At 48.7% G+C, this 26784-nt stretch overlaps 7 protein-coding genes across 7 annotated transcripts; 3 read left to right on the top strand and 4 right to left on the bottom strand.

The window, feature by feature from the left end:
• Nucleotides 1-933: 933 nt before the first annotated feature.
• On the bottom strand, nucleotides 934-3620 carry MGYG_06780 (cell division protease ftsH; the record flags this gene model as incomplete). The annotated part of the gene is made up of 5 exons (XM_003170742.1): nucleotides 934-1320; nucleotides 1401-3133; nucleotides 3194-3302; nucleotides 3362-3520; nucleotides 3591-3620. The coding sequence occupies 5 exons, from the start codon at nucleotides 3618-3620 to the stop codon at nucleotides 934-936; spliced, it is 2418 nt and encodes an 805-aa protein (XP_003170790.1).
• A 381-nt stretch (nucleotides 3621-4001) lies between these two features.
• MGYG_06781 (hypothetical protein) lies at nucleotides 4002-5051 on the top strand (the record flags this gene model as incomplete). Its single annotated transcript, XM_003170743.1, has 1 exon — nucleotides 4002-5051. One exon carries the CDS (start codon nucleotides 4002-4004, stop codon nucleotides 5049-5051), a length of 1050 nt encoding a protein of 349 aa, XP_003170791.1.
• Nucleotides 5052-5968: 917 nt separating this feature from the next.
• On the top strand, nucleotides 5969-7388 carry MGYG_06782 (mannose-1-phosphate guanyltransferase; the record flags this gene model as incomplete). Its single annotated transcript, XM_003170744.1, has 5 exons — nucleotides 5969-5975; nucleotides 6038-6081; nucleotides 6195-6341; nucleotides 6416-7292; nucleotides 7369-7388. 5 exons carry the CDS (start codon nucleotides 5969-5971, stop codon nucleotides 7386-7388), a joined length of 1095 nt encoding a protein of 364 aa, XP_003170792.1.
• A 1224-nt stretch (nucleotides 7389-8612) lies between these two features.
• On the bottom strand, nucleotides 8613-9335 carry MGYG_06783 (hypothetical protein; the record flags this gene model as incomplete). The annotated part of the gene is made up of 2 exons (XM_003170745.1): nucleotides 8613-8654; nucleotides 8886-9335. 2 exons carry the CDS (start codon nucleotides 9333-9335, stop codon nucleotides 8613-8615), a joined length of 492 nt encoding a protein of 163 aa, XP_003170793.1.
• A 680-nt stretch (nucleotides 9336-10015) lies between these two features.
• MGYG_06784 (3-keto-steroid reductase) lies at nucleotides 10016-11399 on the bottom strand (the record flags this gene model as incomplete). Its single annotated transcript, XM_003170746.1, has 2 exons — nucleotides 10016-11291; nucleotides 11356-11399. The coding sequence occupies 2 exons, from the start codon at nucleotides 11397-11399 to the stop codon at nucleotides 10016-10018; spliced, it is 1320 nt and encodes a 439-aa protein (XP_003170794.1).
• Nucleotides 11400-21252: 9853 nt separating this feature from the next.
• On the top strand, nucleotides 21253-22531 carry MGYG_06786 (zinc finger protein 273; the record flags this gene model as incomplete). The annotated part of the gene is made up of 4 exons (XM_003170747.1): nucleotides 21253-21300; nucleotides 21414-21605; nucleotides 21664-21743; nucleotides 21817-22531. The coding sequence occupies 4 exons, from the start codon at nucleotides 21253-21255 to the stop codon at nucleotides 22529-22531; spliced, it is 1035 nt and encodes a 344-aa protein (XP_003170795.1).
• Nucleotides 22532-24789: 2258 nt separating this feature from the next.
• MGYG_06787 (sucrase/ferredoxin domain-containing protein) lies at nucleotides 24790-26087 on the bottom strand (the record flags this gene model as incomplete). The annotated part of the gene is made up of 2 exons (XM_003170748.1): nucleotides 24790-25596; nucleotides 25665-26087. 2 exons carry the CDS (start codon nucleotides 26085-26087, stop codon nucleotides 24790-24792), a joined length of 1230 nt encoding a protein of 409 aa, XP_003170796.1.
• Nucleotides 26088-26784: the final 697 nt, after the last annotated feature.

A 26784-nucleotide genomic window follows, 5' to 3' on the forward strand; every position in this document is an offset into this window, starting at 1 on the left:
AGCAACGCACTTGAGCCTTATTCAAGCTCAGGGGACATCCCCGTCTGCGAAATCTTGAAGCTGAAGACACGATAAGTAAGTACATACATACATCCAGAATGGGTACGCTCAAAAGAATAAGCCGGGTCGGACGGGCCGTTCCTTTTAGCTTTTATCTTTCACGTTAGTTATCTGTTGCTTCTTGTTGTTGTGTTCGGGCAAAGGGGTGGTGGCGTGCCCCTTTACGCATACCCAGCACTAGCTAGCTAGGTACTCAAGATGTTGCAAGATAAGAACGATATGTATCGTGGTCACTCTCCAGTAACTATTGGATATGGGTTTCTGCAGGAGCTTTTAACATTTTATTCTATTCATTCCAATTATACACGAGTTGAGTAAGAATACGCGGAGTACGGATGGAGATTTCAAAAGCCTTCCCACATTGCGTTTGGAAGTAGCCAAAGTGGGAAAGAAAATAACAGAAAAAAAAAAACAAAAGGAAGAGAACAGATAAATCGGACAGGCATGAGGAAGAGATGTCCGAATGTGGCGCCTCGCGTTCATATATATTGATAAATGCGAGAGCGGGTAAAGCACGGGTAGTTCGGTGGAAAAAGAAAATACAAAGTGCTTGTTGAGAAAGTTCCCGGACTCGGATTGGATGTAGAGAGAGGGTCGGAAAGGAGTAGGAGATCGTCCTGATTGACGAAGATCCAAGGGAAGAAACCGTGGTCAAGCAGAAGTAGTAGTATGTATCAGTAAGTGCTTGCTAATCGTACTAATAGTATCAGTAGTAGTAGTAGTTCAACATATGTTGAAGAATAATACAGATATCAAAAAATATAGCTTTGATGCCTGGAGAAATACAATTTATTTCTCTCCAATTCTCTCCACTATGGGCGCTGTTTTTGAATCATGGCTGGTTTTCTGTCTCTCCAAACCATGCCATAGCCCTCACTTTGAGGTGGAGGTACTTCCAGTGACGGGATTTATATGGACGGTAGTCAGGGCTTCCGGCAGCTTTATCGGTGTCTTGGAAGGTAGCAATAGCTTGTCGAGCTTTTCGCCTTTGAGTACCTTCTCCATTTCTTCTTTGGTTAGGGTCTCATATTCGATCAGGGCCTTTGTTAGGAGCTCGAGTTCATGGCGATGCTCCTTCAAGATAGCAGAGGCGCGGGCGCTGGCTTCGTCAACCAAACGGCGCACCTCATTCTCAATTTCCTGCTTTGTTGAAGCGGAGAGCTTGTTGTATCCCGTGTTCAAGTCGACGTTGCCTAACTTTTTAGAGTAACCGTACTGTGTCACCAAGGTAAAGGCAGTTTGCGTTGCGCTTCGAATGTCCTGCATTGTAACAAGGTTAATAAATGGTAAAACTTTAGCGCGGAGAGACATGATAAGGGCTAGGGGTTATAGAAACGTACACCTGAGATACCGCTGGAAACTCTGTCGGGTCCATATATAAGTTCTTCGGCCGCCCGGCCACCCATAGAGACATCGATGTCAGAAATATACTCAGTGTAATCCTTCGAGACAATGTCCATCTCAGGCAAGAAATGAGTGGTTCCCAACGACATTCCTCTAGGAACAATGGTGATCTTGTAAAGCGGCATGGCATCAGGCGAGAAATAAGCAACAAGGGCGTGTCCGGCTTCATGGTAGGCTGTCTTGAGCTTATCTTCATCCCTAAGCATGCGGTTGCGAGCCTCAGCACCCATCAAGATCTTGTCCTTGGCATAGTCAAAGTCTTCGGGGCCGACTTTGGCCTTCTTGTCCCTGCTGGCACGGATAGCAGCTTGGTTAATGAGATTCTCAAGATCAGCGCCAGAGAAGCCCGGAGTTCCACGGGCAATGACAGTGGCGTCGACTTCAGTGCTGACCTGAATGTTCTTCATGTGGTGGTTCAGAATGTCAACACGGCCGCGGACATCGGGGAGATTGACGTTAACCTTTCTGTCGAATCGGCCGGGTCGAGTTAGCGCTTTGTCAAGGAGTTCCGGGAAGTTAGTTGCCGCAATAATGATAACACCACTTGTCTGGGAGAAACCGTCGAGCTCGGTCAGAAGCTGATTAAGGGTCTGTTTAACGTATGCTGCATCCCGTTCGTTTCGCTTGGCACCGATGGCATCAAGCTCGTCAATGAAGATGATAGCTGGTGCTTTGGCACGGGCCTGAGTAAACAGTTCACGAACACGCTTAGCTCCAACACCGACATAAATCTCGTCAAACTCAGATCCGGACATATAGAAGAAGGGAACGCCTGCTTCTCCGGCAACAGCTCTGGCAAGTAGAGTTTTACCGGTTCCGGGGGGTCCAACGAGAAGTATACCTTTGGGGAGTTTTCCACCTAGAGAGGAGAATCGGTCAGGGTTAGAGAGGAACTCGACAAGCTCTTGAAGTTCATCCTTTGCCTCATCGCAGCCGTGAACATCACTGAATCGGACAGTTTGATGTTCAGGCTTGGCTTCGTTGGTCTGCGAGCCTCGGACATTCTTCATAATACCAGTAGTCTCAACAAAGACGGTGACAAGGAGAAGCGAGAAATACGTGATGAAGCCGAAAAATAGAAAGAACCTAACCCAGCGGAAGATGGAGCTACCGAGAGACTCATCGACAACAACGTAGAGAGGGGTATCTTTGGCTCCTGTGCCGCTATTCTTGTTAGATATTCCGATTTGACCACCGTGGGAGCGAGCAGCTACCGCCTGGCCGATAGCCTGGAGCTGATCAGAACTCAAATTGGGGTTTGCGGGGTTGAAGTGCTGCTGTTGTCCGTGGGCGACTGCCGGATCACCTCCACCACCAACGTTCTGAAGTGCCTTAGTATAGACGGCTTCAGACAGGCTGTTACTAGCGAATTTTCCACTGCGGTACCGTTCAATTATAATTCCTGGCATGTTTGCTTTTAATAGCGCGTTGTAGAAAGAGTTCTGTGCGGCGGCACTGCCGGGGTTGTTGTTTGCAGATCTTTCCATACGCGCGAGGACATCCTGTGACGATCCGCCGAAGAGGTATCTTTGGCATTGGAGCGGAGAGAGGCCGGTTGGTTTGGGGATGGGAGACGGACGGTTGAACTGTGCGAAGGATAGAGTTGAATGGTGGCGTCTTGTTGTTGCAATTCGAGAGAGCTGCGAGCTGAAACTAGCTGCACGGCTACCTAGAGAGTTGTCAGATCTTGTTTTTAAGCCCCCAATAGAAGTAATATTGCACTTCGTACCCTGTAGGAGCACCGCTAGGGGGGACGACTGGTGGCGTAGGGCGAGGTTCTGTTCCGTGGCTGCTCTGAGCATATCTACTCCGAGTCCGTCAGGCAAGGTGACCGGAGCCTAATACAAAGAATGAGTCTTTGGCCATTCCAAGCATAAACGGATGTGTATAGACCTACCGAGCGAGGCGTATCCTTCCGCGCCGTCTGCTCCGGGTTTCCTACCGATGACGCATGGTACGCACGCGAGCCGGAGACAGCTGCCTGGCGGCCTCCCCATGGCGCCGAGAGCACATTTGACACTGACGGCCACAGGTCGGAGGTCACAGCCGCAATATTCTGTAGCGAACAGCCAATGTTAGCCTGTATAGTTGCCGTGGGAGAGCTGGTGGTATGTATCTCGACTTACCGGGAGGCCGAGGTGCGCGTGGAACGCCATGCCTCAGCCGCTCGATTCGCACAGGAAGAGGCAGAAGAGGACTAGATGTGGTTGCAAGACAAGACCAGAAAATGGGCGATGTTAGCAGCCATGCCCGTCGCCAGCTGATCTCGGGGTTCTTTTTGCTGTGTTTTCTTTGCTGTTCTTCGTCTTTTTCTTCTCTTCGTCGTTCTCGATGTTTGAACTTGAAAGAAAAACCGTTGACGTTGCCACTTTGGGATGCTGACTAAGCGGGCACTTTTGTCCAGACGTCAAAAGAAGCAAAAGGAAGAAGAAGACATAAAAAAGATATCAAGATGAAGTCGAAGACGAGGAAGATGGATGGAGCAGTATCTACATAACTAGAGGGGCGAGGGAAGAGCCGGTGATGCCGTGGGTAGCATGGCCTGGCGACACATTATCCTGACGGGCGCACCAGTGCCTAGCTCTCTGTGCTGGGAGGAAGCAGAGCTGCAGGAGACAGCAGGCGACGGCAAGCTGAACAGAGGTCAAGAACACCGTCAACCGGCAGATGAAGCTCGATGGAGGAGCCTGGAGACGGCCAGAGGGACTACGGCGTTGACTGGCCCCGTCGACGAAGGCGGATGGTTCTTTACAGCGGGTGCAGTGCAGAGATACAGCGGCGAGTCCGTCAGCGGGCTTGAGACGACGGCTCTGTCTGCGTTTTATGAGCAGTCCTTCGCCCTCCACGAAGAAGGCGCCTCCTTTGACCATAATAATAATAAGGAGGATGATGAGGATACGAGGTCGTTTGGTGGTGACGACTCCACCGGCCTGGCAGACAGTGTAGAAGGGGACCTTTCATCCCTGCTGCCAGCGGGTTCTCAGTTTCGATCGACCGTCCGCCCCCATTTGAGTGACCTTGAAGACATTCCCAAGGCAGCGTACGTCCACGGGCTGTCTCCACGAGTCGTCGCTGTCAACCTGATAGTGGCAGTTATCACGGTCGAGCAGCGCCGTCGAGTACGGACTCGCTGGGGACGGGCCATGGACCTGGTCGAGCTGCTGGTGGGAGACGAAACGAAATCTGGTTTTCGTATCAGTTGCTGGCTTCCGCCGCGAGATGGTGATGATCAGCAGCAGCAGCAGCAGCGCCAGGAGACAAAGAAGAACCCGCTAGAGGAGGCCCTGGAGGGAGTCCGCCCATGTGACATTGTCCTCCTCCGCTCAGTAGCGCTGGGAGCCTTCCGGGACCAAGTCTACGGACAGAGTCTGCGCAACAACATGACCAGACTGGACTTGCTGCACCGGAGACCTGTTGATGGGATGGACTCAGAGGGACTTTATCCCGGGCAGCTTCTAGAGGGCGCCTCTACTACAGGCGGCCATGACCCGCAGATGGCAAAGGTAGCCAGAGTCAAGTCCTGGATGCTCGAATTTATCGGACCGGCCCGTCAACAGGTCAACGAGCTTCCTCCAGACACTCAATAAACCTACATACAGAATAGGGAGTATATAGCTGAATTGAATATAGGTAGCCCCCTTCCACGATCGACTCGCCTTGCTCTGTACTCCCTTCCTCCGTACCATCCTGCACTCCTACCAACTTCCCAGAGTTAAACCCCACGTAGTTGTATCTTGATCTCCCGAATATCAAGTGGACATCACATAACCTATCATCTCGATGCATGTTTCACCCGGTGTCCAATTATTAAACCGTGTCCTTTCAATTATTGTCGTCCACCCAGTCGAGTCTGCCTCTCCGTCGACTAGCTACTCTGCCCTGTCAGGACACGCCACCAACGACAGAGCCCCAGGGACAGGCTTGCGAGGCCTTGAGATACGGTGGACCGCCTGGCACTGGCTCATTCGATTGCTAGAGCAGCTGTATGGATCCCTCGACGGTTTCAGGGCTGCGACGCTCTGGGGAGTGGCCAGGGTAGAAATTGGTACTTACAAGTACTTCATCTTCCGCTATATTTGTATGCATTTCAAAGTATCTCCAAGTACTTCAGGGGGCGCTTTCATCTCCACTTGGAAGGGAAATTTTTGGCTTTGCCATGCCGCGGGTTTGCCCTATTGCGCCGTCGCCCTCGCCCAGCTGACTTACTTCACTCTGGCGGGTGAAAGTCGAACAAACACCAAACAGCCCCCCAAGCAGGCAAATCACACGTACAGGACACTTCTTCATCTTTCGAGCCCCTGAACACAACGCCGGCCCTGGGCAGCGAGTATAAGAAAAGGAACACGACGTCGAGCAGATCTCAGTCTTCTCCTTTTCTTCCTTCCTGACCATCCTCTGACCACCTTCTGCTGGCTGTTGGCTGCTCGTCCCGCACTCCTGCAAACGCCCTCCTTTTCCTCACAGACAAAGCTCTCAGCTCAGAACACCACCACCACCAGCCATCATGAAGGGTACGCTGGGCCTCTTCTTCTCTCGTCGACTGCGTCTCGCGCCATTGCTGATGTCTGTATAGCTTTAATTCTCGTCGGCGGTTTTGGAACCCGTCTCAGACCATTGGTACGTGGCCCGCAGGGAAACAAACCCCCCAAGAGCCGGATTGAACAGCTTGCAGAAGAGCTTCAGCCTCCCATTGCCTGTGAAAACACGACCAAAAGCTGACTCGATGACAGACTCTCACTCTTCCCAAGCCATTGGTCGAGTTTGCAAACCGTCCTATGATCCTCCATCAGGTCGAGAGCTTGGCCGCTGCCGGTGTCACTGATATCGTTCTTGCTGTCAACTACCGTCCTGATGTCATGGTTTCTGCCCTCAAGAAGGTACGCACGCATTCCATGGACTCTCAGCTTCTTTTTTGCTCTTTGACGATGATGCAAAGACTGACACACCGCAGTATGAAGAAATGTACAATGTCAAGATCGAGTTCTCCGTCGAGTCTGAGCCCCTGGGCACTGCTGGCCCCCTGAAGCTCGCTGAGAAGATCCTGGGCAAGGATGACACGCCCTTCTTCGTGCTCAACTCGGACGTCATCTGCGAATACCCCTTCCAGGCCCTCGCAGACTTCCACAAGTCTCACGGCAACGAGGGCACCATTGTCGTCACCAAGGTCGAGGAGCCCTCCAAGTACGGTGTTGTCGTACACAAGCCCAACCACCCCTCCCGCATCGACCGCTTCGTTGAGAAGCCAGTCGAGTTCGTCGGTAATCGCATCAATGCCGGCATTTACATCCTCAACCCCAGCGTTCTCAACCGCATCGAGCTTCGTCCAACCTCCATTGAACAAGAGACCTTCCCTGCCATATGCAAGGACGGCCAGCTGCACTCCTTTGATCTCGAGGGTTTCTGGATGGACGTCGGTCAGCCCAAGGACTTCCTCAGCGGAACGTGTCTCTACCTCACCTCTCTCACCAAGCAAGGCTCCAAGCTGCTCGCCTCCCCCAGCGAGCCTTATGTTCACGGCGGAAACGTCCTCGTTGACCCCTCCGCGAAGATTGGCAAGAACTGCCGCATCGGTCCTAACGTGACTATCGGCCCCAACGTTGTCATCGGCGATGGTGTCCGTCTCCAGAGATGCGTCCTCCTCGCTAACAGCAAGGTCAAGGACCACGCCTGGGTCAAATCCAGCATCATCGGCTGGAACAGCTCGGTAGGCCGCTGGGCTCGTCTCGAGAATGTCTCTGTCCTAGGTGATGACGTGACTATTGGTGATGAGGTCTACGTTAACGGCGGCTCTATCCTCCCGCACAAGAGCATCAAGCAGAACGTCGACTGTAAGTACTCTGCATTTATATATCTACCCCTTTGTATTTTTTTTCTCTCTTTTACACGTCTAACTAACCTGTCTAGCTCCATCAATTATCATGTAAATGCACACCTGTTCAATGACATGAACAGGCTCGCCTCTACGTTTTTAATTGATAATAAAGAAATCAACGCCTCTCTATAATCTCCACCTCGGGCGGTACGAAGTCAGGAGCCATGACCATAGATCGGATGGATGGGTGCTTTTTTTCTTCTCCGGTCTTCCCTTTTACTCTCTTCCTTCCTTCTTGCACCTTGATGGCCTTTTATTCTCTTACTAACCTACTCTTCTTTGCTTTTTAATCTCTTAATTCATTGCATGTTGCATCCGCCTCTTACCACTACTAACTCATGTATAGCGAACCCTTTATCCTCCCTTTACTCTCTCCACTCCCACTATATCTATTACCATCTTCACCCTTTGTTTCTCCACTGCTGGGCTGGGTTTACTTTATTCTCTGCTTCCTCCCTTAGCTGCCGTTTATTTCTCTTTTCTTTTGCAGCTTTGTCTTGCCTTGCATTTTAATTGCCCCATTTACCACCAGGGCCTTTCTTCAAGCTCATGCTTTCACCTTTTATCCCTTTTTACTCTCCCAAAAAAATATCCCGCTGCGGCTTTTTATGATGGAAAACACGAAAGGCAGGGTTCGAGTGTGGTTCGGTGGCTATAATAGTTAGCTTGTATCCTCACAATGGAATATATTTATTCAGCCTTTATCGATTCAACACTGCAGATCCAATATATTATTACTCGCTCTTACGCACTCAATATATTGTCGCATGACTAGCCAGGTATTTAGAGTATTCGACGTGACATAGCGCTGATAATGAAGTGATGACATTGATGACGAACGCAGGCCACTCAAGCTCAAACTATTAGAAATAAAACATGGGTCTCGTCCTTGAGATTACAAACTCTTACGAAACCTGATGGTTCGGGCTAAGGGTCAAATTTATAATAACCTGAAGGGACTCTGGCACAATCTAGTGGAGAAACGGAGACCACTGTAGATGGGTCACCCAGCATCGTGAAGTAACAAATAGAAATAGCTAGTTTCACAGCTTTTAAGCTTAATATCAATTCTGGGGCAGAGCATCCTATTATACAGTTTCATCTTCGTCAATATAAACTGTTAATAGGCTCCATCAGCGGCTAATGGTCAATAACCTCCTCATTATGATCCGCTTCTCTCTAGCTAGCTGTAGAAGATATCGAAACGGTTAGATCCCGCCCTAATGGCCCATTCATCCTCTGCCCGAGTAACTATATAACAGTTTAGATGTGGTTCCTACATATCTTTTGTATAGTTACTGGCCCCCTGTAAGTAGTTCTCATTAGCAAAAAGTCAACTTCCTCCGAAGGCTTGTTTGACGACTTGATACTCAACGGCAGGGACCAGGAAACTATTTAGACTTCGCGCGGCTAATTCAGGCGCTTAGTTAACTAAATCTCAACGTCAACTACATTCATCGTCCATCTACCCATCAACCGGGTACGATGTCTATACTGTCCAGTAGACTATAAATTGGGGATGCCACTGGGCATCCTAATGGAAATATACCAAAAACCGCATGACAGTACCCAACTTGGGAAGATACCAAACGTGGACCTCACGTTGTGCAAGTTCAAACTGAGTTCCCTTGCTTGCATGGAGGGCATGATGAGCTTCGGACCCTCGTAGCTCTGGAGATACCTTTTGCCTTAGATATGGGGTTATCATTCTCATCATGGAGGATGTCAATGTCTTGCTAAGACATTGTATTACGCTGCTGTTCTGGTTAAGGTCAGCACATAATCCAGATTCATGTAACTTCGACAAGCCACTCCCATCCAAAGCATGATGCGGCAGAACTCTCCAAGAACTTAGGACACTTTGGATGGGAGTCAGTCGATGAATAGCCTGAAGACCACCGTCTGATCTCTTCATCGAAATTATGTCAAATGATAGAAGATACCATGAATCAACGCCTGATTGTCCATTCCCCTCGTTATAAACCCGCCTGTACGCCATTTAATTATACCAGATTGAATATGATTCCTGGCTACGGTTCAGTAATAGCAAATGGTATAATACGCCTGCTATTAGGAGCCACGGAATCAAATATGTATGACGCTACGAATAGAACTCTCGTTTCCAAGGCCCTTTTTGTGCATCTACAAAAACACATATTTCGAATGAGAGAATGGTTTCAGGTTGTCCCTCCCAATGTAAAGCCCCAGGGGCGTTCTAAATATGTTAGAATATTGGGTTGTCAAGGCACAATCTACTACTACTACTTACTTTTAGTATAGGGGTTTTTGTACCCCAACATATACGGTGGCTCGGCTCCAGCAACACGATCCAAGCAATTCGTTCTAAGACCTTTAACTTACTGTGCCTTCATCATTAAGGGGAATCAGGTCTGTTAAACGCTGCCAAGTATGTATACTTCCATTAAAATACGGGAATGATACTGAATTCGCTCTACCGGGTATCGAACTTCTTAAACCAGATATTAGTCCTAGAGGGAAAAGAACAAAGCATAAGAGCTGTGGCATTGACATCTCGCATCATGATATTACTTAAATTAGGTGAAGCTGCGCAGAGTTCGATAAGTATTAAAAGGTTGTACTAACATAAACCGCCGGTAGATGATACAAAGATCCTCTGGTAAAAAATTGAAGATAATATTAACAGAAGTTTGCTAGACATCAAGATTTGAAATTGTTTGCTTCCTCCCTAGAAAGAAGATCCTCCCATCTCAGCCTTAATGTTTCCATTTGCTTCCAGCAATCTCGCCCGGCATCAACAAATGTTGCCTTTTCTTCCGCTGTAACATCTGTGGCACCACGCTTCCGTCTTCGTGACTTATCTGCCTCAAAAACCGCCGGACCAACGACCCCACCGTAACCCCAGCCTTCAACCTCTGTAGAAGCAATACTCGGTCTCCCAAGTCTATCGCATGCCGAACCCCACTTTGGTTTCCCTCCGCCTAGATGCTCATATTCTGCCTCAGCACTGTCTAAGGTTGATTTGGGCGAAAGACTTAGCCAGACTGTTGCATTTGCCCCAGAGTAAGGGTCTATGACATGCCATGGCGACCCCATAAGCCTTGCTACCCAACTTACAAACACCATACTCCAGATAAGGGGAAGTGCAAGGGGGACAATGGAAGTGGAACATATTCCGGGATGGCTGAGGTACATCTTAGGCCTTGTATAACTGGCAGAACCAGCATCCATACCGCTGCACGTCGAAGGAGTGAGATACTTATCTGCCCAAGGTGCAGATGAAGGAAGGGGCTCAGTTAAAATCAAAAGATCTGTCAAGTACTTGACGGATTGATAAGACTGCGCAACCTTGAGACCCTGCATATCATTAACACTGAAAACGTCCCTTGTTGATTCAAGGCTAGATGTCCAGATGACTCGTGCAGGTTGCAGCGTTGGCCTGCCCAGCACCGAGAGCAGATAATGCGTCAACATGTAATGTCCAAAGACGTTGGCGCAAAAAATCTTGCCCATTGGCGGTTCGTCAGGCTGTGAAGTCTGTTTCTTGTTCATAACTCCAATATCACTATAGGTATAGCGAGCTGGCCATGTAAGTGCGTGTATGGTATCTGTCAGAACAGTCCAGCATGCCAATGGCCAACTGAGGCCTGTGAAACCTGCAATCCCGGCATTGAGTATGAGGATATCAAGCTTGGGTATTTCTGCAACAACTCGCCTGGCCATGGCGCGAACAGACAGAAGATCGCATAAGTCAACATGTTCAGGTTTAAATGTTATGCGCGACTCCGATTTGGCCAATCCTTCGGGGCCCCATAGCCTTCCTGCCGTGGCCCGCAGGTGACTTTTTAGTTGCGCAAGGGTTTCATTGCTCTTTTTCTCGCTGCGAGTGGTAAATATCAGGGTGAGAGTCTGGTTATCTGGGCGCGAGACAAGGAATTCATCCATCAATCGGCAGCATGTTGAGAAGCCTAGGCCGCTGATAGCTCCCGACTCGTTAGCTATTTGCACTTGTTTCTTCGAGAAAAGGCATACTGCCTTACCTGTTCGTGCCTGTAATCAAGATATACGTCTCTTCCTCTGCCATATTTACTCTGGTGTCCTCCCTTCTTGCTGTTCTTTTGCTCTCTTGTTCCGCTGCTCCTTCTTCCTCGTCTTTATCTTCATCCCTTTATCGCTACGAAAGAAGCTTCCTTTGTGCCTGACACGTGACTTATTTATCTGCTTACATAAGATATCGCGCTTGGACTTCCGCAAACAAACTTGATGAACTTCGACGTCGACAAAGAAACATCACATCACATCACCACAAGCGAGGGACGAAGAAGACGATGATGATGGGGAGCGGCAGAAGGCCTAGACCTGCGACGGCGTGAGTTACAATTAGAGAGGCGAGGACGTGTTCATTCACCGGTGCTCTTTCGCTCGTATCCTCCAGGAGTTGGGACGGCAGAGACACATTCTACCAAGCACACCGCTGGGGACGTGATACATTGACATTGAATGGCCACACCATCTCAGCCAGGTTCTCAATATATTTGAGTATAACGGTTCTTGGCTTTCCCCCCTTTTTATCGGCCGTATCTAGAGAGCTGCCAACGAGCTCAAATGATGTACAGAGTATGCGATATGCAAGCTAGGGCAGGGAGTGCCATCCTTCAGCCGTCCAAGGATTATGAGGGCCGTCAATCTATCTCAACTTTCAAACAGCCTAACAAGAGCAACTGACTTGACTGTGTCGAGAGGGGTATCTTTAAACGCCCTCTCTCTTTGTCTGGTTAAGAGACTCTTTGTCTCTTTTCTTTTTATTTTCCAGTCGTCTTGATAATAAAAATCACTTCTTTGCAAACACACGTGGGCGTGAAGTCGTGTCTGACATCTTCATCCATGCAGACTAATCTCGGTTGAACGGGATGCGGAAACGAGAAGCGGGAAATGGGGTAACGACGGGCACTGTAAAACGACCAAATGTGACGGTCGACATGCGGGAGAGCGTTCAGCGAGCATGATGACCCTCAGAGGCGGAAGTAACAGCATAATAAAGAGGAATCGAAGACCACTCTTCTCACCTCCTCTTCACCCCCTGCCTTCGCATATCGCATGCAATGGACAGATTCTTCACGTTCTCACCGCCAGAAATTCCTTTTTCTCCGTTTTTCTCCGTTTCCTTCCAAATCAACAATTCGTTGGACTCGATATTGCCAGGGTTTGGGCTGCATCTGACTTATCTGCGCCCGTGGCAAGAAGAAGTCGAGAGAATTTCATCGCCAGGAGCATAAAAAACCACAAGGAAAGATAAGGAGCTTATCCGTGCTGCATCGTGACGATAGAGAGGGGAACGGGGGTGAAGAGGGACATGGGCGGTGCCGTCTTGACACTCTCAAGTCAACTGGGCGATACTGCGTTTCAGTATGGACGACTATACCGAATGGGTATGATCTCGCTTCCGAAACAAACAGCATTTGATCACGCAATGCATTGTTCAGTAAGTGTGCAGTGGTGCGGAGAGGGTGAAAAGAACAGAATGCAAATTATACTCGACGACAAAAGGTAAAAAGGAAGAGGGAAGGGAAAACTAACTAGTAGTTCGTTCAATGAGGAGTGTTCGTGAGCACTTAACCATCCTAGACCTAACAAAAGATCTACCTACCTTACCAACCACATCCTGGCCAGCTGGATAGCCTAATGGATGAACTTCGGCTTCATTCAAGGACGATGATCGTCGGCTATGAACTCTCTCTGCTCGCGACATCTTTGACTTAGGAATCTTTTCTGTCGAAATCAGCCCAGAACATCCATATCGGCGATCTAAGATGCCATACGAGTGTGGTTTCGATTTCATCCACAGTCAATCCGGGGTTGCAGTACGCCTGGCCTCGCCTTGTCTCACCTTTGCTACAGAGTACTACTTATGTCAATATACTCCGTAAACTTGGTGCACAAATGAGTTAAGGTCACATCGTCTGCTCGTGATAGACATGAGCCAGCGGCAGAACCAAAGGCAGAAACAAAAGCCAAAACAAAAAGGCCTCTTCGTCATCCTAGTTCAATGTCGAATAATGTCATGCAACAATCAATCAAGCACTGAAAAGTATCAAGAGAAATGATCCAAGTCAGCCAGACACAGCCTGCGATATTACCTAAAAGAAACAACCCCGTCAAGACTCAGCCAACGTGACCTGGCCTGTTGACGTTGACATAGTTGTCGAGGCTCATGTCAATATATCGTCTCTACAGAGAGGAGTACGGAGTACAATACAAGCACCATGGGCATCACTGATGCTTGTGTATACGGCTGTACGATATCCTTGCAAGAAACATCACAACTGGAGATAATAACCGAAATGCCAAGATACCAAGACTCTATGGTTGCGCTACTTGTCATTTCGAGAGGCAGAAGCCGGGTTCGATGCTTACTTGCGTACGTAGTGAGTCCCAATTCCATGCGTATATGTGAGTGTTGATATAGCTCCAGGATGGTGTTGGGAAATATTTGTGGTCAGCAATGCCGTGCAGCTGGTCAACGGCGGCGGGAGTGGATCGCAGACAGGGCTTACGGGAAGCAAGGCTAGCTAATATCAACAACGACGGCGGAAACTCCTTCTCTTATGGTAGAGAAGACAAGGGATGTTGGTCTGGATTGGGCTCTTTTTTCCCACATCTACTAGGTGAGAAAGCTGGCCCATTCTCTCGGTGTCAACCAACAAAATATCCATAGAACCAACAGCGAACTTGCATGCATGAACTGGAAGAAAAAAGGGGGGAGTAAACGACCATGCAAGGGAGAGAGAAGGGAAAGGAGCGACAGAATCATGAGGCCAGGATCACTGGAACCTACCCCAAATCATCACTCCATACTTACTCAGTCTGGAGTGCTGAAGCCAATATTGAGTACGGAGTAGACTTCGATCTATTCTCCAATATCCAAAACCATCGGAGAGAGAGGAAACACCCCTGTCCTGGTCCCGTCCGAACCTCCGTCCGTTAGTGTTAGTTCGTTCGATAGCGCGGCCTCTCTAATTTCCCTCTAACAAGTGTGGGTATCCAGATTATTATATTTAGATTCCTGGCCACCAAGTCGGCTGCGGCCTCAACTCCGTGTTCTCGGGACGGTCAGCGCGCGGAGAACGATGCGCAATTATGCTATGCTCCATATGGGGTACCAAGCAATAAACTCCTCCAAAAGACGGGGACGCTGGGCTCTGGCATAATTACAAGACATGAACCGAAAAAAGATCGCAGTTGTCATTAGCGGCGGAGTCGCCGTTAGCCCACCATTTTAGACCCCATGTAACTCCGTACTGGGATTGAAGTTTGCTAGCATGGCATAGCATGTGGTCTGATACAGACTGGGTGCCGCATACTAAACTGGAATCAGTTAGGTGATGCCTTGCTCCTGGGAGCGCTAAAATAGGACGGGAGGGGGCCAAATCATTTTCTCGGGACAGCCCCCTTTTTTATATATACACTCATACGGAGTAAGTACGCACTCTATCAATTTTCGATCCCACGGCCTTTTGCAACATCCGCTTACTTTTTATGGGGGCATGTGAAAGTCGCGCTTAAGAAGGCCAACCTAGTAATGGCACTTGTAAGTATTGGTAACGACGGTACCACCCGCCGTTTATACAAGTTAGCACCGCGAAACTAGGCGTAAAGCCAGGTAACGGCCAGTGACTAGCGTGGCGTTTTTTGGGTGGGACTTGTGCCTTTCTTTTGTTTTCTCGTCCCGGCCTGAACCTGTGGTTCGGTTCGGTGATGAATCTGCGTCTTTTTGCCAACTACGGTTTGAGAGGCAGGAAATAGGCAGCCAATGTTAAGGCTAAGGGAAGAATTGAGGAGCGAATGGAGCGGCGACGGACGAGTCTCATTCGAAGGAGAAGATACTATGAATAGCAGTTGATCATCGGGGCGAGCTAGTTCATGTCAGAGTCGAGATATTCTCTGCGTTCGTTTCGGACTGAACGGCGGCCCATCTAGGGTTAATCAGCCGAAAGCCAGGTTTGGAGAGAGCCCGAATAAGGCACTGCTAGAGCTGTGGATTGGTTCCGGCTGATTGCTCCGAGATGGGGGTGCGGTGCGTACAATTATACGGGCTGCCGGACAATGCTCCTTAACTTGGACGGAGGGAGCGCCCTTTCCGGAAGCGTGTACGGAGTACGGACTACCTACACGGACGAAGTCACGAAGTACGGGCGTACACTCAGATGTCGCGTGCACAGCGTTTGAGCTGGGCCTGGAGAGTACGGAGCATAAACCGCACGTATCGTGTGGCAGCCGATGGTCTGCATCCACAGTTTGTCCCGACAGTTTCGGACTCGGTCTTGGTTCTGGAGCCTCAAAGACTCATTTCTCTTCAAAACCGCCATCAATCAATCGCCCACGCCCAGCCTGTGGGGTACAAGGGAGGAAGCGATATAAATATCAATCAATCATGAGCCAGTCATGACAGGCGGCAGGATGGTGGGGAAAAAGAAACAAAGGCAAAATAAAAGCAAGCAAAGCTGGTTATTCCTGCGTTGGTGTTGATGAATATTGCGTGGAGGACGCAAGTGGCAAGCCATGTCGATCCGCGTCGCCCGTTGAAACAGAGGACGGCAGTTCGAAACGAGAACCGTGAGCCAGCAGTGGAGAGGCAAAGAGACGGGATCGAAGGATAGATCTCTGATAGTTCCTCGCTACCTCCCTTCGGTACGAGTTGATGTAGCGCCAGGAGTGGGTGTTAGAGGAAAGGAGGACTATTGACTCTGACTACGTACTCTATACAGAGCAGATGGCCCGAATTTCTAGACGGAGAACGACATCCACTCGGGCTACTGCCGTGTCTGCTGCCGCCGTTATCTCTAGACGGGCAATTTGGTTGCTTGGTGGTAAAGAAGAGGCTACCAAACAGCATCTTCCGTAACTCTCATATCTCCTAGCCGAGGTCGCCCGTTTCTCAATATCGACGGACCGAGACAGAAGGATACGCCTTTAGCTCCCGTCTCCTCGCCGTTTCAGTCTCCCCCAAAGCTCTTGTTCCGCACAGTTGCTTTGTCTGGCCTGACCAAAACACACATTGTGGCTCAGTTTGTCCTGTTCATTAGACCCGGAATATAGGTACGAACTTGGTATGAGCGCGGAGATCCCACGCCATCGTGTTTGCGTCGTTCCGTCACATCGATCCTCCTTCAGTCTGGATAACTATGCTTTTGCTCTTCGGTTCAATTGCCAGCGTCAACATGAGTAAGAGACATAAGCGTATTTGTCACGGCTATCATCTGCATGGCTTTAACTTTGTCACAATCTCATAGAGCAAGACAGTCATTCGTATCCCTGGTAAGCGATGGCTCTGGACTTGCGCATCGCCATCTCCTGGTCCCGCCTTCTGATCTAGAGGCGACAGATACTGTTACTGCTGTGAAGATGCAGCGTTGGAGCAGAAGAGCTACTCCGTACTAGCTAGCCAAATTAGTGTCGAGCCAGGACCGGGCGGGTTTCTGGGACGAGCGAGCGGGTGGTTCGTGCCTCCAAGCTGCAAGTCAACCATCAACCATGGGTGGTGTTTATGCTTGATACTCACGATGCCTGATGCTTGTCTCTCTGTGTGTCTGCCTCGATCTGGCTGACCCATGATGCCTGTACTCCGTACCTCTTGCGTAAGCAGCATCTTCGCTGTCCTCCAAGCAGACAAGGAGAGAGATTGCAAGGGGCTTGCTGCAAGTCCATGTACCTTGGTGGTAGTGGTAACTTTGAATTCGCCGGTCAGCTTTCTTTCCTTTTTCCTGCTGTCTTTGCTTTTTTCCCATCTTTCTCCCTCGCTCTTTTTGTGTCGACTTGAGTTGGCGCTCCTGTTGCTATCTGGTATCGTTAACATGATGATATTTTGATAGATGACTTGCATTTGAGCGGGAGCAAGGATATGGGTTATACGGCCGGCACCATAGACATATAGCGTCGGCCAACTCTTCCGCTCCAACTGGCTGCAAGCTCTCGACGTATCTAGTCCGGCCTTTCGTATCATCTCATCTTATCTCATCTCGCGCTGGCTTATGTTGCCATTACCATGAGCTCTGGTCACGAAGCAAGGTCTCAATTAATCGAAATGAAACGCCGTGCTTAGCTGATGATTATCAAGCATCAAGCTCTTTAGTCTCGATATCAGTCAAGGCAAAAGCAAAAGCTCCATCTACTAGCCAACCTAGTATTTCCTCTTGCTATGAATATCATTTTATCGTTGTTTGCTGTTGAAAAATAATATGGCAGCAGTGGTGGTCCTCGTTGCGTGTTCAACCACATGGAGATGATTGAGTGATCTACTCACTAGTACTCTGTACGGAGTAGCAATATGTGATGAAAAAAGTTTTATACGGAATATGATTTTTTTTGGTCATAGAAGAAACAAGAAAAATGGGACCTGACATCTACTGCGTCAAGTTGGCCGTCGAGATCGTCTGGTAGATAGTGGCCTTTTGGGATGGCCACCGTCGTGGCACTCTGGTGTGTCGACGCATGCATATTCGTATACGCTGTCTCCATTATGTTCGACTATCCGCTTACTCTGTTGGTAGATTGTAGACGCGGATGGGGGACAGCAGGGAGGGCGGAGATGATGGAGATGAAGATGGAGCTTTCCCCTTTCCTGTCGACCCACTGGAGACGGGAACTAGTACTCTGTATTGGCCTTACTCTGAAATGGCGAGGTTTTGTTGTTGCATATGTCGCTATCTGTATACATCACCATACAGACGGGCGATGACAGAAGTATAGGTACGGAAGAATAGAGAACTGCTTACCAGTGATAATGATTTCCATTCAGGCGGCATATTCCTTTGCTTTCCCCTTCTTTTTCCCCCTTTCCCTTAGTTTACCATTAAGTAATACGATCCCTGCCGCTGCATTCTCGACCTCTTTCCCGCCGCATTTCTCGGCCGCTATCGATCGAAGATGGAGATTTATCTATATCATTTATTATTGATTTTTCTTCTTCCTCATTCATTTTGGGCCTCTCGCTCCCTGTTCAGTCTGGTCTACTTGCTTGGTATAATGCGGGGAGGCGCCCATCCATCCTCGTATCCTTCTTCACAGCGGCACGATAGTCAGTCGATAGATGGCGTAAACTAGTACTGTACCTCACAGTGGTAGCAGCTCGCCTGCACTCCGTAAAGCAAGCCCAGGCTGTATACTTACATATGTATATTTGTCGTATATGGACGGGCCACCCTTGACGAGAGCGATGTGAAGACAGGGTCAAGAAACAGAGCATTCCCAACAGGCCGGCTCGTCAGGTGGATAAGAGGCAGTTAGCACGCCCAGCCAGTTGGAGCCAGACGTAAGACTATGTTCACGCCTCGTAAGTGCTTGAACTGAATCCATATACGCACTCACAAACCACGACGTTAGTGGATCTTGATATCCCGTCTGGCGCTCGCCGGCGTCTTCAAACAGTCGTTCTTGTTGGTGGAATATCGAAGTGGACAACTCCCTCAGCGTTTTGGTTTCTCACTCGCTTGAGGTATCTGTCATCCATCCCACCACTTGCTTCAGCCTGCCACATGGCCACTCCCACCCCCTTTTTGTCATTGTTTTTTGCTTCTCGCCTCGACCGGGGCCAGTGGGGGTGACCGCCAATGAGGAGGCAGAGAGGCTTGTTGGGTGGGAGGCAATGCAGATGCAAGGCAAAGATGGCTGCAGCTATACCATGCACGCAGCCCGTAAAGTATGCGAGATGATATGTACTTTCTCGAAGGGCAGATTTTCACAAAACTCACTAAGTCTCTGCTGGCAGAACAGAGAGCAGAGTGAAGGGCACGTAGGACGAGCCAAGCAAGAACAGGGGCAAGGACAAGGGCCAGGGACAAACTCGCTCAATCGATGACAGAACGAAATCATGTAATCGATCATGGACAGAGTAAAAAAAATTCAAGCAAGCCAACTTGACCTGTTGGTTCAAAAACGAAAAAAAGGCCATGTACCCCCTCCATCTGTTCCTTTTCAAATTTTCACAGGAAATCGGGGGAGAAAAGAAAAAAAAAAAAAAAAGCTCACAAAAAGCAAAGTATGCTCGTCTCCTGTTCTGGTTGTGCTTGAATCATTTTATTCTGAATCCCACGATTGGCTGTCGCACTCACACGAACGACAGAAAGAGGCAACTTCAACCTCAACCTGTGCCGCTTTCTGCCCGTTAAGGGAGGATTTCTATGTACGAACTTCGTGCATATTGTTCTTCTCCCCTTTCGTTTACCCACTCCACCAAGCAGCGTTGAATCCAACAGCAAGCCAGCAAGCCAGCAAGCCGCCAGTAAGGCCCAGCCGAGTCTGCACAGGGCAAGTCGTCCTCTAACCAGTCAACCGGCGCTGGTCCTGCCGATGCCTCTTGTCTCTTGACTGTTTTTGTGTGGTGTACTCCGTACTCCGGAAGATATGTTGCACCAGACACATGGGTTCGACGCCACCGTTGCATAGACAAGAGACAGAGGCCGCGGAGACATGCAGCATCCCAACGGCATTAACTGTCAGATCAAAGTGTAGAAGCTCTCTGTCCGTGTGTCTCTTGTCTTGTCTCTGTCCGTCCATCAGTCAGTCCTGTTTCTGTGACAATTATTATTGATAATCGAGTACCCCTGTTAGATGTCCATCGATCGATCAGATCGATCGAGCCGGGTAGCGTAGGATCCCGCTATATGCCAGCCTGTATATGGCTCCATATTGCCCTATCCTCCGGTCTCTGCCTCTCTCCGCCACCCTGTCTCTTCTGCGCTGGCTTCTCTTGTCCTGGCATGTTGTCGATGTCAAATCAAGTCAGGCGCTACTGGTGGTAGCCATGCTGAGTCAGCTGTACGGTATGTAACGTATGTAACTGTATGTAAAGTGTTATTCGTTTAATACGCCCGTCTAGGACTAGCGCCGCCAAGAGATCATCCGAAAAGTGCTAACCTTAAAAAACACTTGACCCACACCTAACTTAAACCTTATTCGCTCATAACCTAACCTTCTTTTTCTCTCCTTGAACATCAGAAGAAAATAGCACTAAAAGAAAAAACAAAAAAGGCCCTCGCCATCCTCTCTCGCTGTCTCGTTCTTCTCCTCCTCCTCCTCTGCTCCCTCTTCACTTTCTCCTCCACCCCCATCCGTCTCTTCTCCACGTCCGCCGCCCACACACCAGACGAACGAATATCCACCTGCTAGTCTCTTAGTCTTGCCGTTTTGCTTTTTCTTCCCCGTCTTCCTTTTGCTCTCTCATCCCTCGCCGCAAACACCGGCGTCCTGGAAGGTTAGTCAACCACTTGGCTCTCCTCCAAAAGAAACATACACATCGAGAATCTCGGTGGTGCTTCTCCTGCGCTGTGCTTCCTTTTTTGATACTCTGTGTAAAAAAAAGAGGACATTGAAGTCAAGCCAGACGCAGGGCTGGGTCTGTTGCTTCAAAAAAAAAAAGAAAGCCTTGCTTTTTCCACCGTGGTTTCACCCTCGTTCTTATTCTTCTGCCTCTTCTTCTTCTCCCTCTTCTCTTTTTTGCCCTTTCACTTTCCTTTCTTTTCTTCTTTGCTTTCTAACTGTAGCTTTTTGCTTTTGGCTTTGACTTTTGACTTTCTTCTCTTTTGCCCTGCTGCCGCTACGAACTCACAACGAGAGTAGAGAGATCGCTTGCTGCCGATTACTTTGCTATCTGGCTGCTGGGCTTGTTGCCATTTCATTTGCTCCCCTCGTCTGTTTCATGCTTCATGACTATAATATTATATTAAGATCGCTGCTGCTCGCACTTCTCCGGCCTCGACCTGGTCTCTCGCACCACTTGCTACAACCTCTATCAAAAGGCCCATCAACACCGGACAGCGCATTCGCATCCTCCTTCCGACGTCTCCATCTCCTCCATTCACCCGTGCCGTGGTGCATGTTCCAGTAGAAGTCGACCCGACGACCTTCTCTTCCATCCCCTTCCTTTCGCACGCACCGCTATCATGCCTCGCACACGTAGCTTTCCGTGTTCGTGGGTCTCATGCAAAAAGGTATGTCTGACCGCAGATGCAACTACTCATCCTCTATGCTTCAGATGCTTCTGATATTTCCGATGCTACTAAAGGATGCACCTTTTACACCTGCTAACATTTATGGATCGCAGGTGTTCAATCGCAAATCAGATCTCTGCAGGCACTACCGGATTCACACGAACGAGCGGCCGTATAGATGCAACTTTCCGAACTGTACCAAAAGCTTCATCCAGCGTTCGGCGTTGACGGTGCACTCGCGCACACATACGGGAGAGAAGCCGCATGTCTGCAACTTTGCAAACTGTAGCAAGGCATTCTCAGATGTACATCTCTCTTTTATTATGGTGGAGGAATAGAACATTTATCTAACATTCTATCTAGTCGTCGAGTCTTGCTAGACATAGAAGGATACACACCGGCCGACGACCGTACAAGTGTCTGGAACCGACTTGTGATAGAAGGTTTGTCCTCCATTACCACCAGGGGAGGGTGGCCGTTGAGAAAGGACTGCGCAATTGACTAAATGATGTATAGCTTCTGTCGCAAGACAACCCTCACCAAACACCAAAGCCGTTCACACCAACCAGAGGCCGTCTCGCCGTCTGCGCAATCATGCGAGTCAGAGCTCTACTCCCAACAGGCGCAGCATTCGATATCAATGATGTCACAGTCGCCGCAAGTACCGCAACACCAACTACAATCGCAACAGCCTCAGCCGCAGGACCAGCAGCTCCAGTCACAACCGCAACATTTACAATCTCAGCCACGGCCACAACAACATTCCCCTTACCAACAACAGCATTCACCAATAATAGCCGTACCTGTAGCGGACTACTTCCATGCCCAAGCCCAACCAACAACCGTACACTCCATCCCCATCTCCGCAGAACAACCCATTCTCCCGCCACAGGTGCACTATGTCACAACGGGCATGATCTCATCCCAGATCCCCCGTTATGATATCCCAATCACAACCTCAGCACCCGTCTCCACACCAACGTCTATGGACCACCTTGCATACAACCATCCCATTTCGGTATCCATGCCCCAGCAGCAGCGGATACAAGCGCCGCAGCCGGTTCCAATTCCGCACCAGGCGGACGGAGGCTTCCAGGTTCTCCCAGTCGTTGCAGGTGGAGCTGGCGGACAATACATGAAGGAATTCGACCAAATGAAACATGGCCAGCAAAGATTCTTTGGATCAGCATACCCAGATCAAATGAACTGGGAGTTTTTGGGCTTAAGTTAGCATAGCGCTGGCTACCATGCATAGCGATACAACGACGATTACGAGGTCTTTACGCAAAACAGATGAATGCAAATGCACGAGTTATTCATTAAAAATGCACCCCTACCAAGCGCAGTCTGCCCTACATACTACTCTTTTCCCGACCCGCTCCATCCCGCGCCCCCTTTCTTCTTTTTCCTCGTCTGCGAATACCCTATATCGCTTTTTTTGAACCTTTCGAACCTCCATTTTCTACCTTTTGGGACCGGAACGGGCCGGGAACGGAACCAGCAAAAGGCCAAAGGCTAAATACATAAGCCAGGATCCTTCTTCTTCCTCTTCTTTTTACTTGTTTTACTCTAGTTTTATCTATCTACTGAACGGCCCGGAAACTTGGAAACGGCCAGGCGTTATTTATGTTGGATTCTCTGCATCATCGTCATTATCATTTTTCATAGCTTTCATTTTTCATCTGGCGTTGAAATATATCACTATATCTCTGTATCTACGTGCGTGGAATGGCCGGTGACGTTGTCTTGCCTTGATATATCTATACATATATCTCCTTCTACCATCTCCACTGATACATTTCTCTCTCTACATTCCTTTCCTTTCTCTCTATACAAAGAGGCTTTTTGCTGTTCTGCCCTCTCCCTGTTTCTCATCGATACCTTTGATTTATTCCGTTACTCATCCATATATCCCCTTATTTAATCATATGGCGGAGGAAACGAGGACGGCAGGAGACATGGGAATCCAATGGACGGGCCATGTCTACTTCTACCGAACTCAGCGGACCACTGAACCATGGCTGATGGTTGATGGCTTCGTTTTTGGTATATATCTATTCTTGTTTATACTTACTTACGCTTTTGTCTATTTTTCCTTTACTTCCTTTCGTTTTTACATTTCCTTTCTTCTATTTTTCCTTTTTAAAATGTTTATACGGAGACACAGCGAAAATGAATGGGAAGTTAATTGGATCTACAAGCGGCCATATATATTTTAAAAAAGCCACCTAGAGACCACCCTAGCATAGTAACTGATATGGCTTTTGACATTTAATATCATGCCTCATCTCATCGGTGAGACGTTAGACAGTTTAACTACGTTTCATCCATGTTACTATTCTTTTTCTTTTTTAATTTATATTATTCTTGACACGATCACCATGTACTCGCCGTTAAGGTTGATCAATAGATCGATCTCCCGCTCTCGAAAGAAAGACAGCAGACACTTCTATGCATATGATCACTCATAAAGATAGGAAAAAGGCCCGCGTCCTTCCCTTTGCCCAACAGTGTCGACCTCCTCCTGTCTTGCCAGCCAGCCAGCCAGCCCACGCCGCAACGCTCGACTTATGCTGTCTCACAATCGAAAGCAGTGTAACATGATAGGCCAGACAGCTTCGATGGTGCCAGGTAGCACGCGCACATACATGCCACACATCCTGGTGCTCACTGCTCTATTTTCTTCCAGTTTACCCTCTGTATCAGGTTGAAAGGTACAATTTACAAAGAAGAAGGCCTCATTTGATACTAGAATGGACCAGTGGAAGAGCCCACCAAATACGTTCCAAACATGACTCTGTGCCGATACTTCTGCGTATCAGTGCTACCTTTGAAATGAACGTTGCACGACCTGTACGAACCCGATTTCTCTAGGAGCTATAGTTACATACATAGGTATGTCCTATAGACAGTCTGTATACCCTTGCAGTGCATATTTCAGCGGCCTCGGCCTACATGCCCCCCCAGCCACAAGGATGGGCAGCCTAGAAGCTCCTTTGACCCTGAGCCGTCTCTGTCGTTACACGCCATGCCAACTTGTCTGTCTGTTTGATAGCCATCGGTCGTAGCTTGGGCGTTGCATGTTACATTGCACCAACTGCTAAATATGCAAGGCAGGCGCGAACTAGAGCAACACGGCAGACATGGGGGTTCAGGGTATCTCACCCTATCGAAGCCGGAGTGCTACATTAACCAATAGATGTATACAGGGGTTACACCCGATACACAGAACGAATGATACAAGCGGGAACAAGGTGAAAAAAGAAGAAAAAGAAAGAATGCGACCAAGACAAAGCAAAGTAGCAGTTAACTGCTCTGCAGCCTGCTCGGATAGACTGCGCTAGTTAGATGAACAGCCCATCGAACGTGAACAGGATTGATCAATAATAAGAAAAGAGTTGACCGTGGAATAACAAAGAATATCAAGCCAAACGCCATGTTCCTTACTTGATCAGTTGTATCCACCGGTTAACTCATTCATACCTGCTTTCACCAGCTGATTAATCCCCTTTCTCGATCAAAACCTCCCCTCAGCTGTGTATCGGGCTTAACAACCTTGCCCTTAAGTACGGTGTATTTGACGATACCTTCACAGTCTTCTGGACGGATTCTGGCAAGCCATATCCCCTGAACGGCACCCTCACTCTCACCATCAACCCCATCTCCGCGATTGCCATCTTCTCCTTCGTTTTCCTTCTGCGCCTCTTTTTTATACCACTCGAAATCTCTCCTCCGATAGACCATCACGTTGGCGGAATATTTGTGTCCTCCCACATGTGAGATGAAGTATATGCCTACCCCGCCAGGCCTTTCATCATGAAGATCTCGGTACAAGCCCAACGGACGTAGGTGGCGTTCAAACTCACGTCGTAACAGGGGAGCAGATTGCCCACATCGTGCATCGCGGGTACGCTGTGAACAGAGCAGTATCACTGCCGCATGTGGACAAGGACGGGAGCGAAGTGGCGTGGGAATCTCAGTAGCATTGGCCACCTCATCATCTCTCTCGGTATTGCTGCCATCTATAGCCGGGGCCCGGTTCCCTGATTCTGTGTTTTCGGCTAAGTTTGCATCTACGGTGGGAGGTTTACTGAGCAGTGGCGGCTGGTCTAGCGGTGTGGTCGTTGTTGCAGACTTATTGACGAATTGGTGGATCAGATCAGGTGCACGCGCGGGTGTGACATTCTCAACTATCGTGAATGCAGGTAATATCAAGGCTGTTGTCGGTTGCTCGCCATCAGGGTACATGTGGTATTCATCCGGTACCGGCATGTTAGAGGCTGATAGTTTAAGTGTCTAATAATATAGACGTATTAGCATGGCCACAATCTTCCCTCTCTGTCCTACGGCAAATATACACATACCCCATTCGCAGGCTTCACGCCGCTCTTCTCAACAGCTTCCATAACGCTGCCTTCTTCATCGGCAATATCTCGAACCCAGTCTGTCTTGCCCGTCGCAATAAGGACGTGTGTTGCCCATCCTCCAACATTCCCGTATAGCTTATCTTCCAAGTCCACAACAAATTTTGCGGGATATCGGATCGTACAGCTTGCGCAATCCCTATCACATTCTTCTCCGTCTAATTCCGGACGGACTTTGGGGAAAAGTACATCCTCGCTGGCAGTGGTAAAAGTTACCGGTGTCTCCGCACTAGATTCTTCATCATCGTCTGTCTCAGCCGGAATATCATTGATTTGGTTATCAGTTGATGTAGTAAGATTCGACCGAGAAGAAGAAGCGGATAGAGAGAGCGACGAGAGCCCTCTCTTTAGAAAAGCCTGCATAGTGGGCTATGTTGTTGATATCTTTAGTTGACCATTGTGGGGGTTATCAGATCAAGATTGAAAATTTATCTTATCTGATGGTGTTTAGGCGTCGCTTCGGCGGAAAAATAGGCGCTAGAGATGATCACGTGGATATCTGATTTTAGATAGTTAACCAACAAACTTTGTTTCCATGTTACTTTTTACTCTTCGTCTGATACCAAATGTCAGCTATTGAAATACGTCTAGAGTTGATAAGAAGCTATCCCACTATCTCAACCTTCTCAAGTAGATGAGTGTGGTGGAGATAACTAGTTACCTGTCAAAAATATCACTGGCATTAGCTAACTGTACAAAAGAAAGCCGGCGTCATGGCATCCGAACCTAAGTATCGCACATAGTTAACTAACTCACACTGCATATGCAGGACTAAGTGGACTGGCCGGGTTGGAAACGGTTTAATCTACAAAAAGAAGTGGTAGATAGCTCGTTCGGATGAAGGGAAGCCTTAGCTCTCACGATGACATATGCCTTTCCTTTTACTGGCCTTCTGCGAATAAACTTGCGGATTTGACGCATCGCAGAACCGAAAACGACCCACAATGAGAGAACTATGAAGATTACGGTCTATTATTATATACATCTTGTTCTTCACCTTCGATAACTTGTGTCGAAATATTTTATTTCCATCATGTAGCAACGAGTTATCAATATCACT

The sequence above is a fragment of the Nannizzia gypsea genome, genomic scaffold, assembly GCF_000150975.2.
Source record: "Nannizzia gypsea CBS 118893 supercont1.6 genomic scaffold, whole genome shotgun sequence".
Taxonomy (NCBI): Eukaryota; Fungi; Ascomycota; class Eurotiomycetes; order Onygenales; family Arthrodermataceae; genus Nannizzia; species Nannizzia gypsea.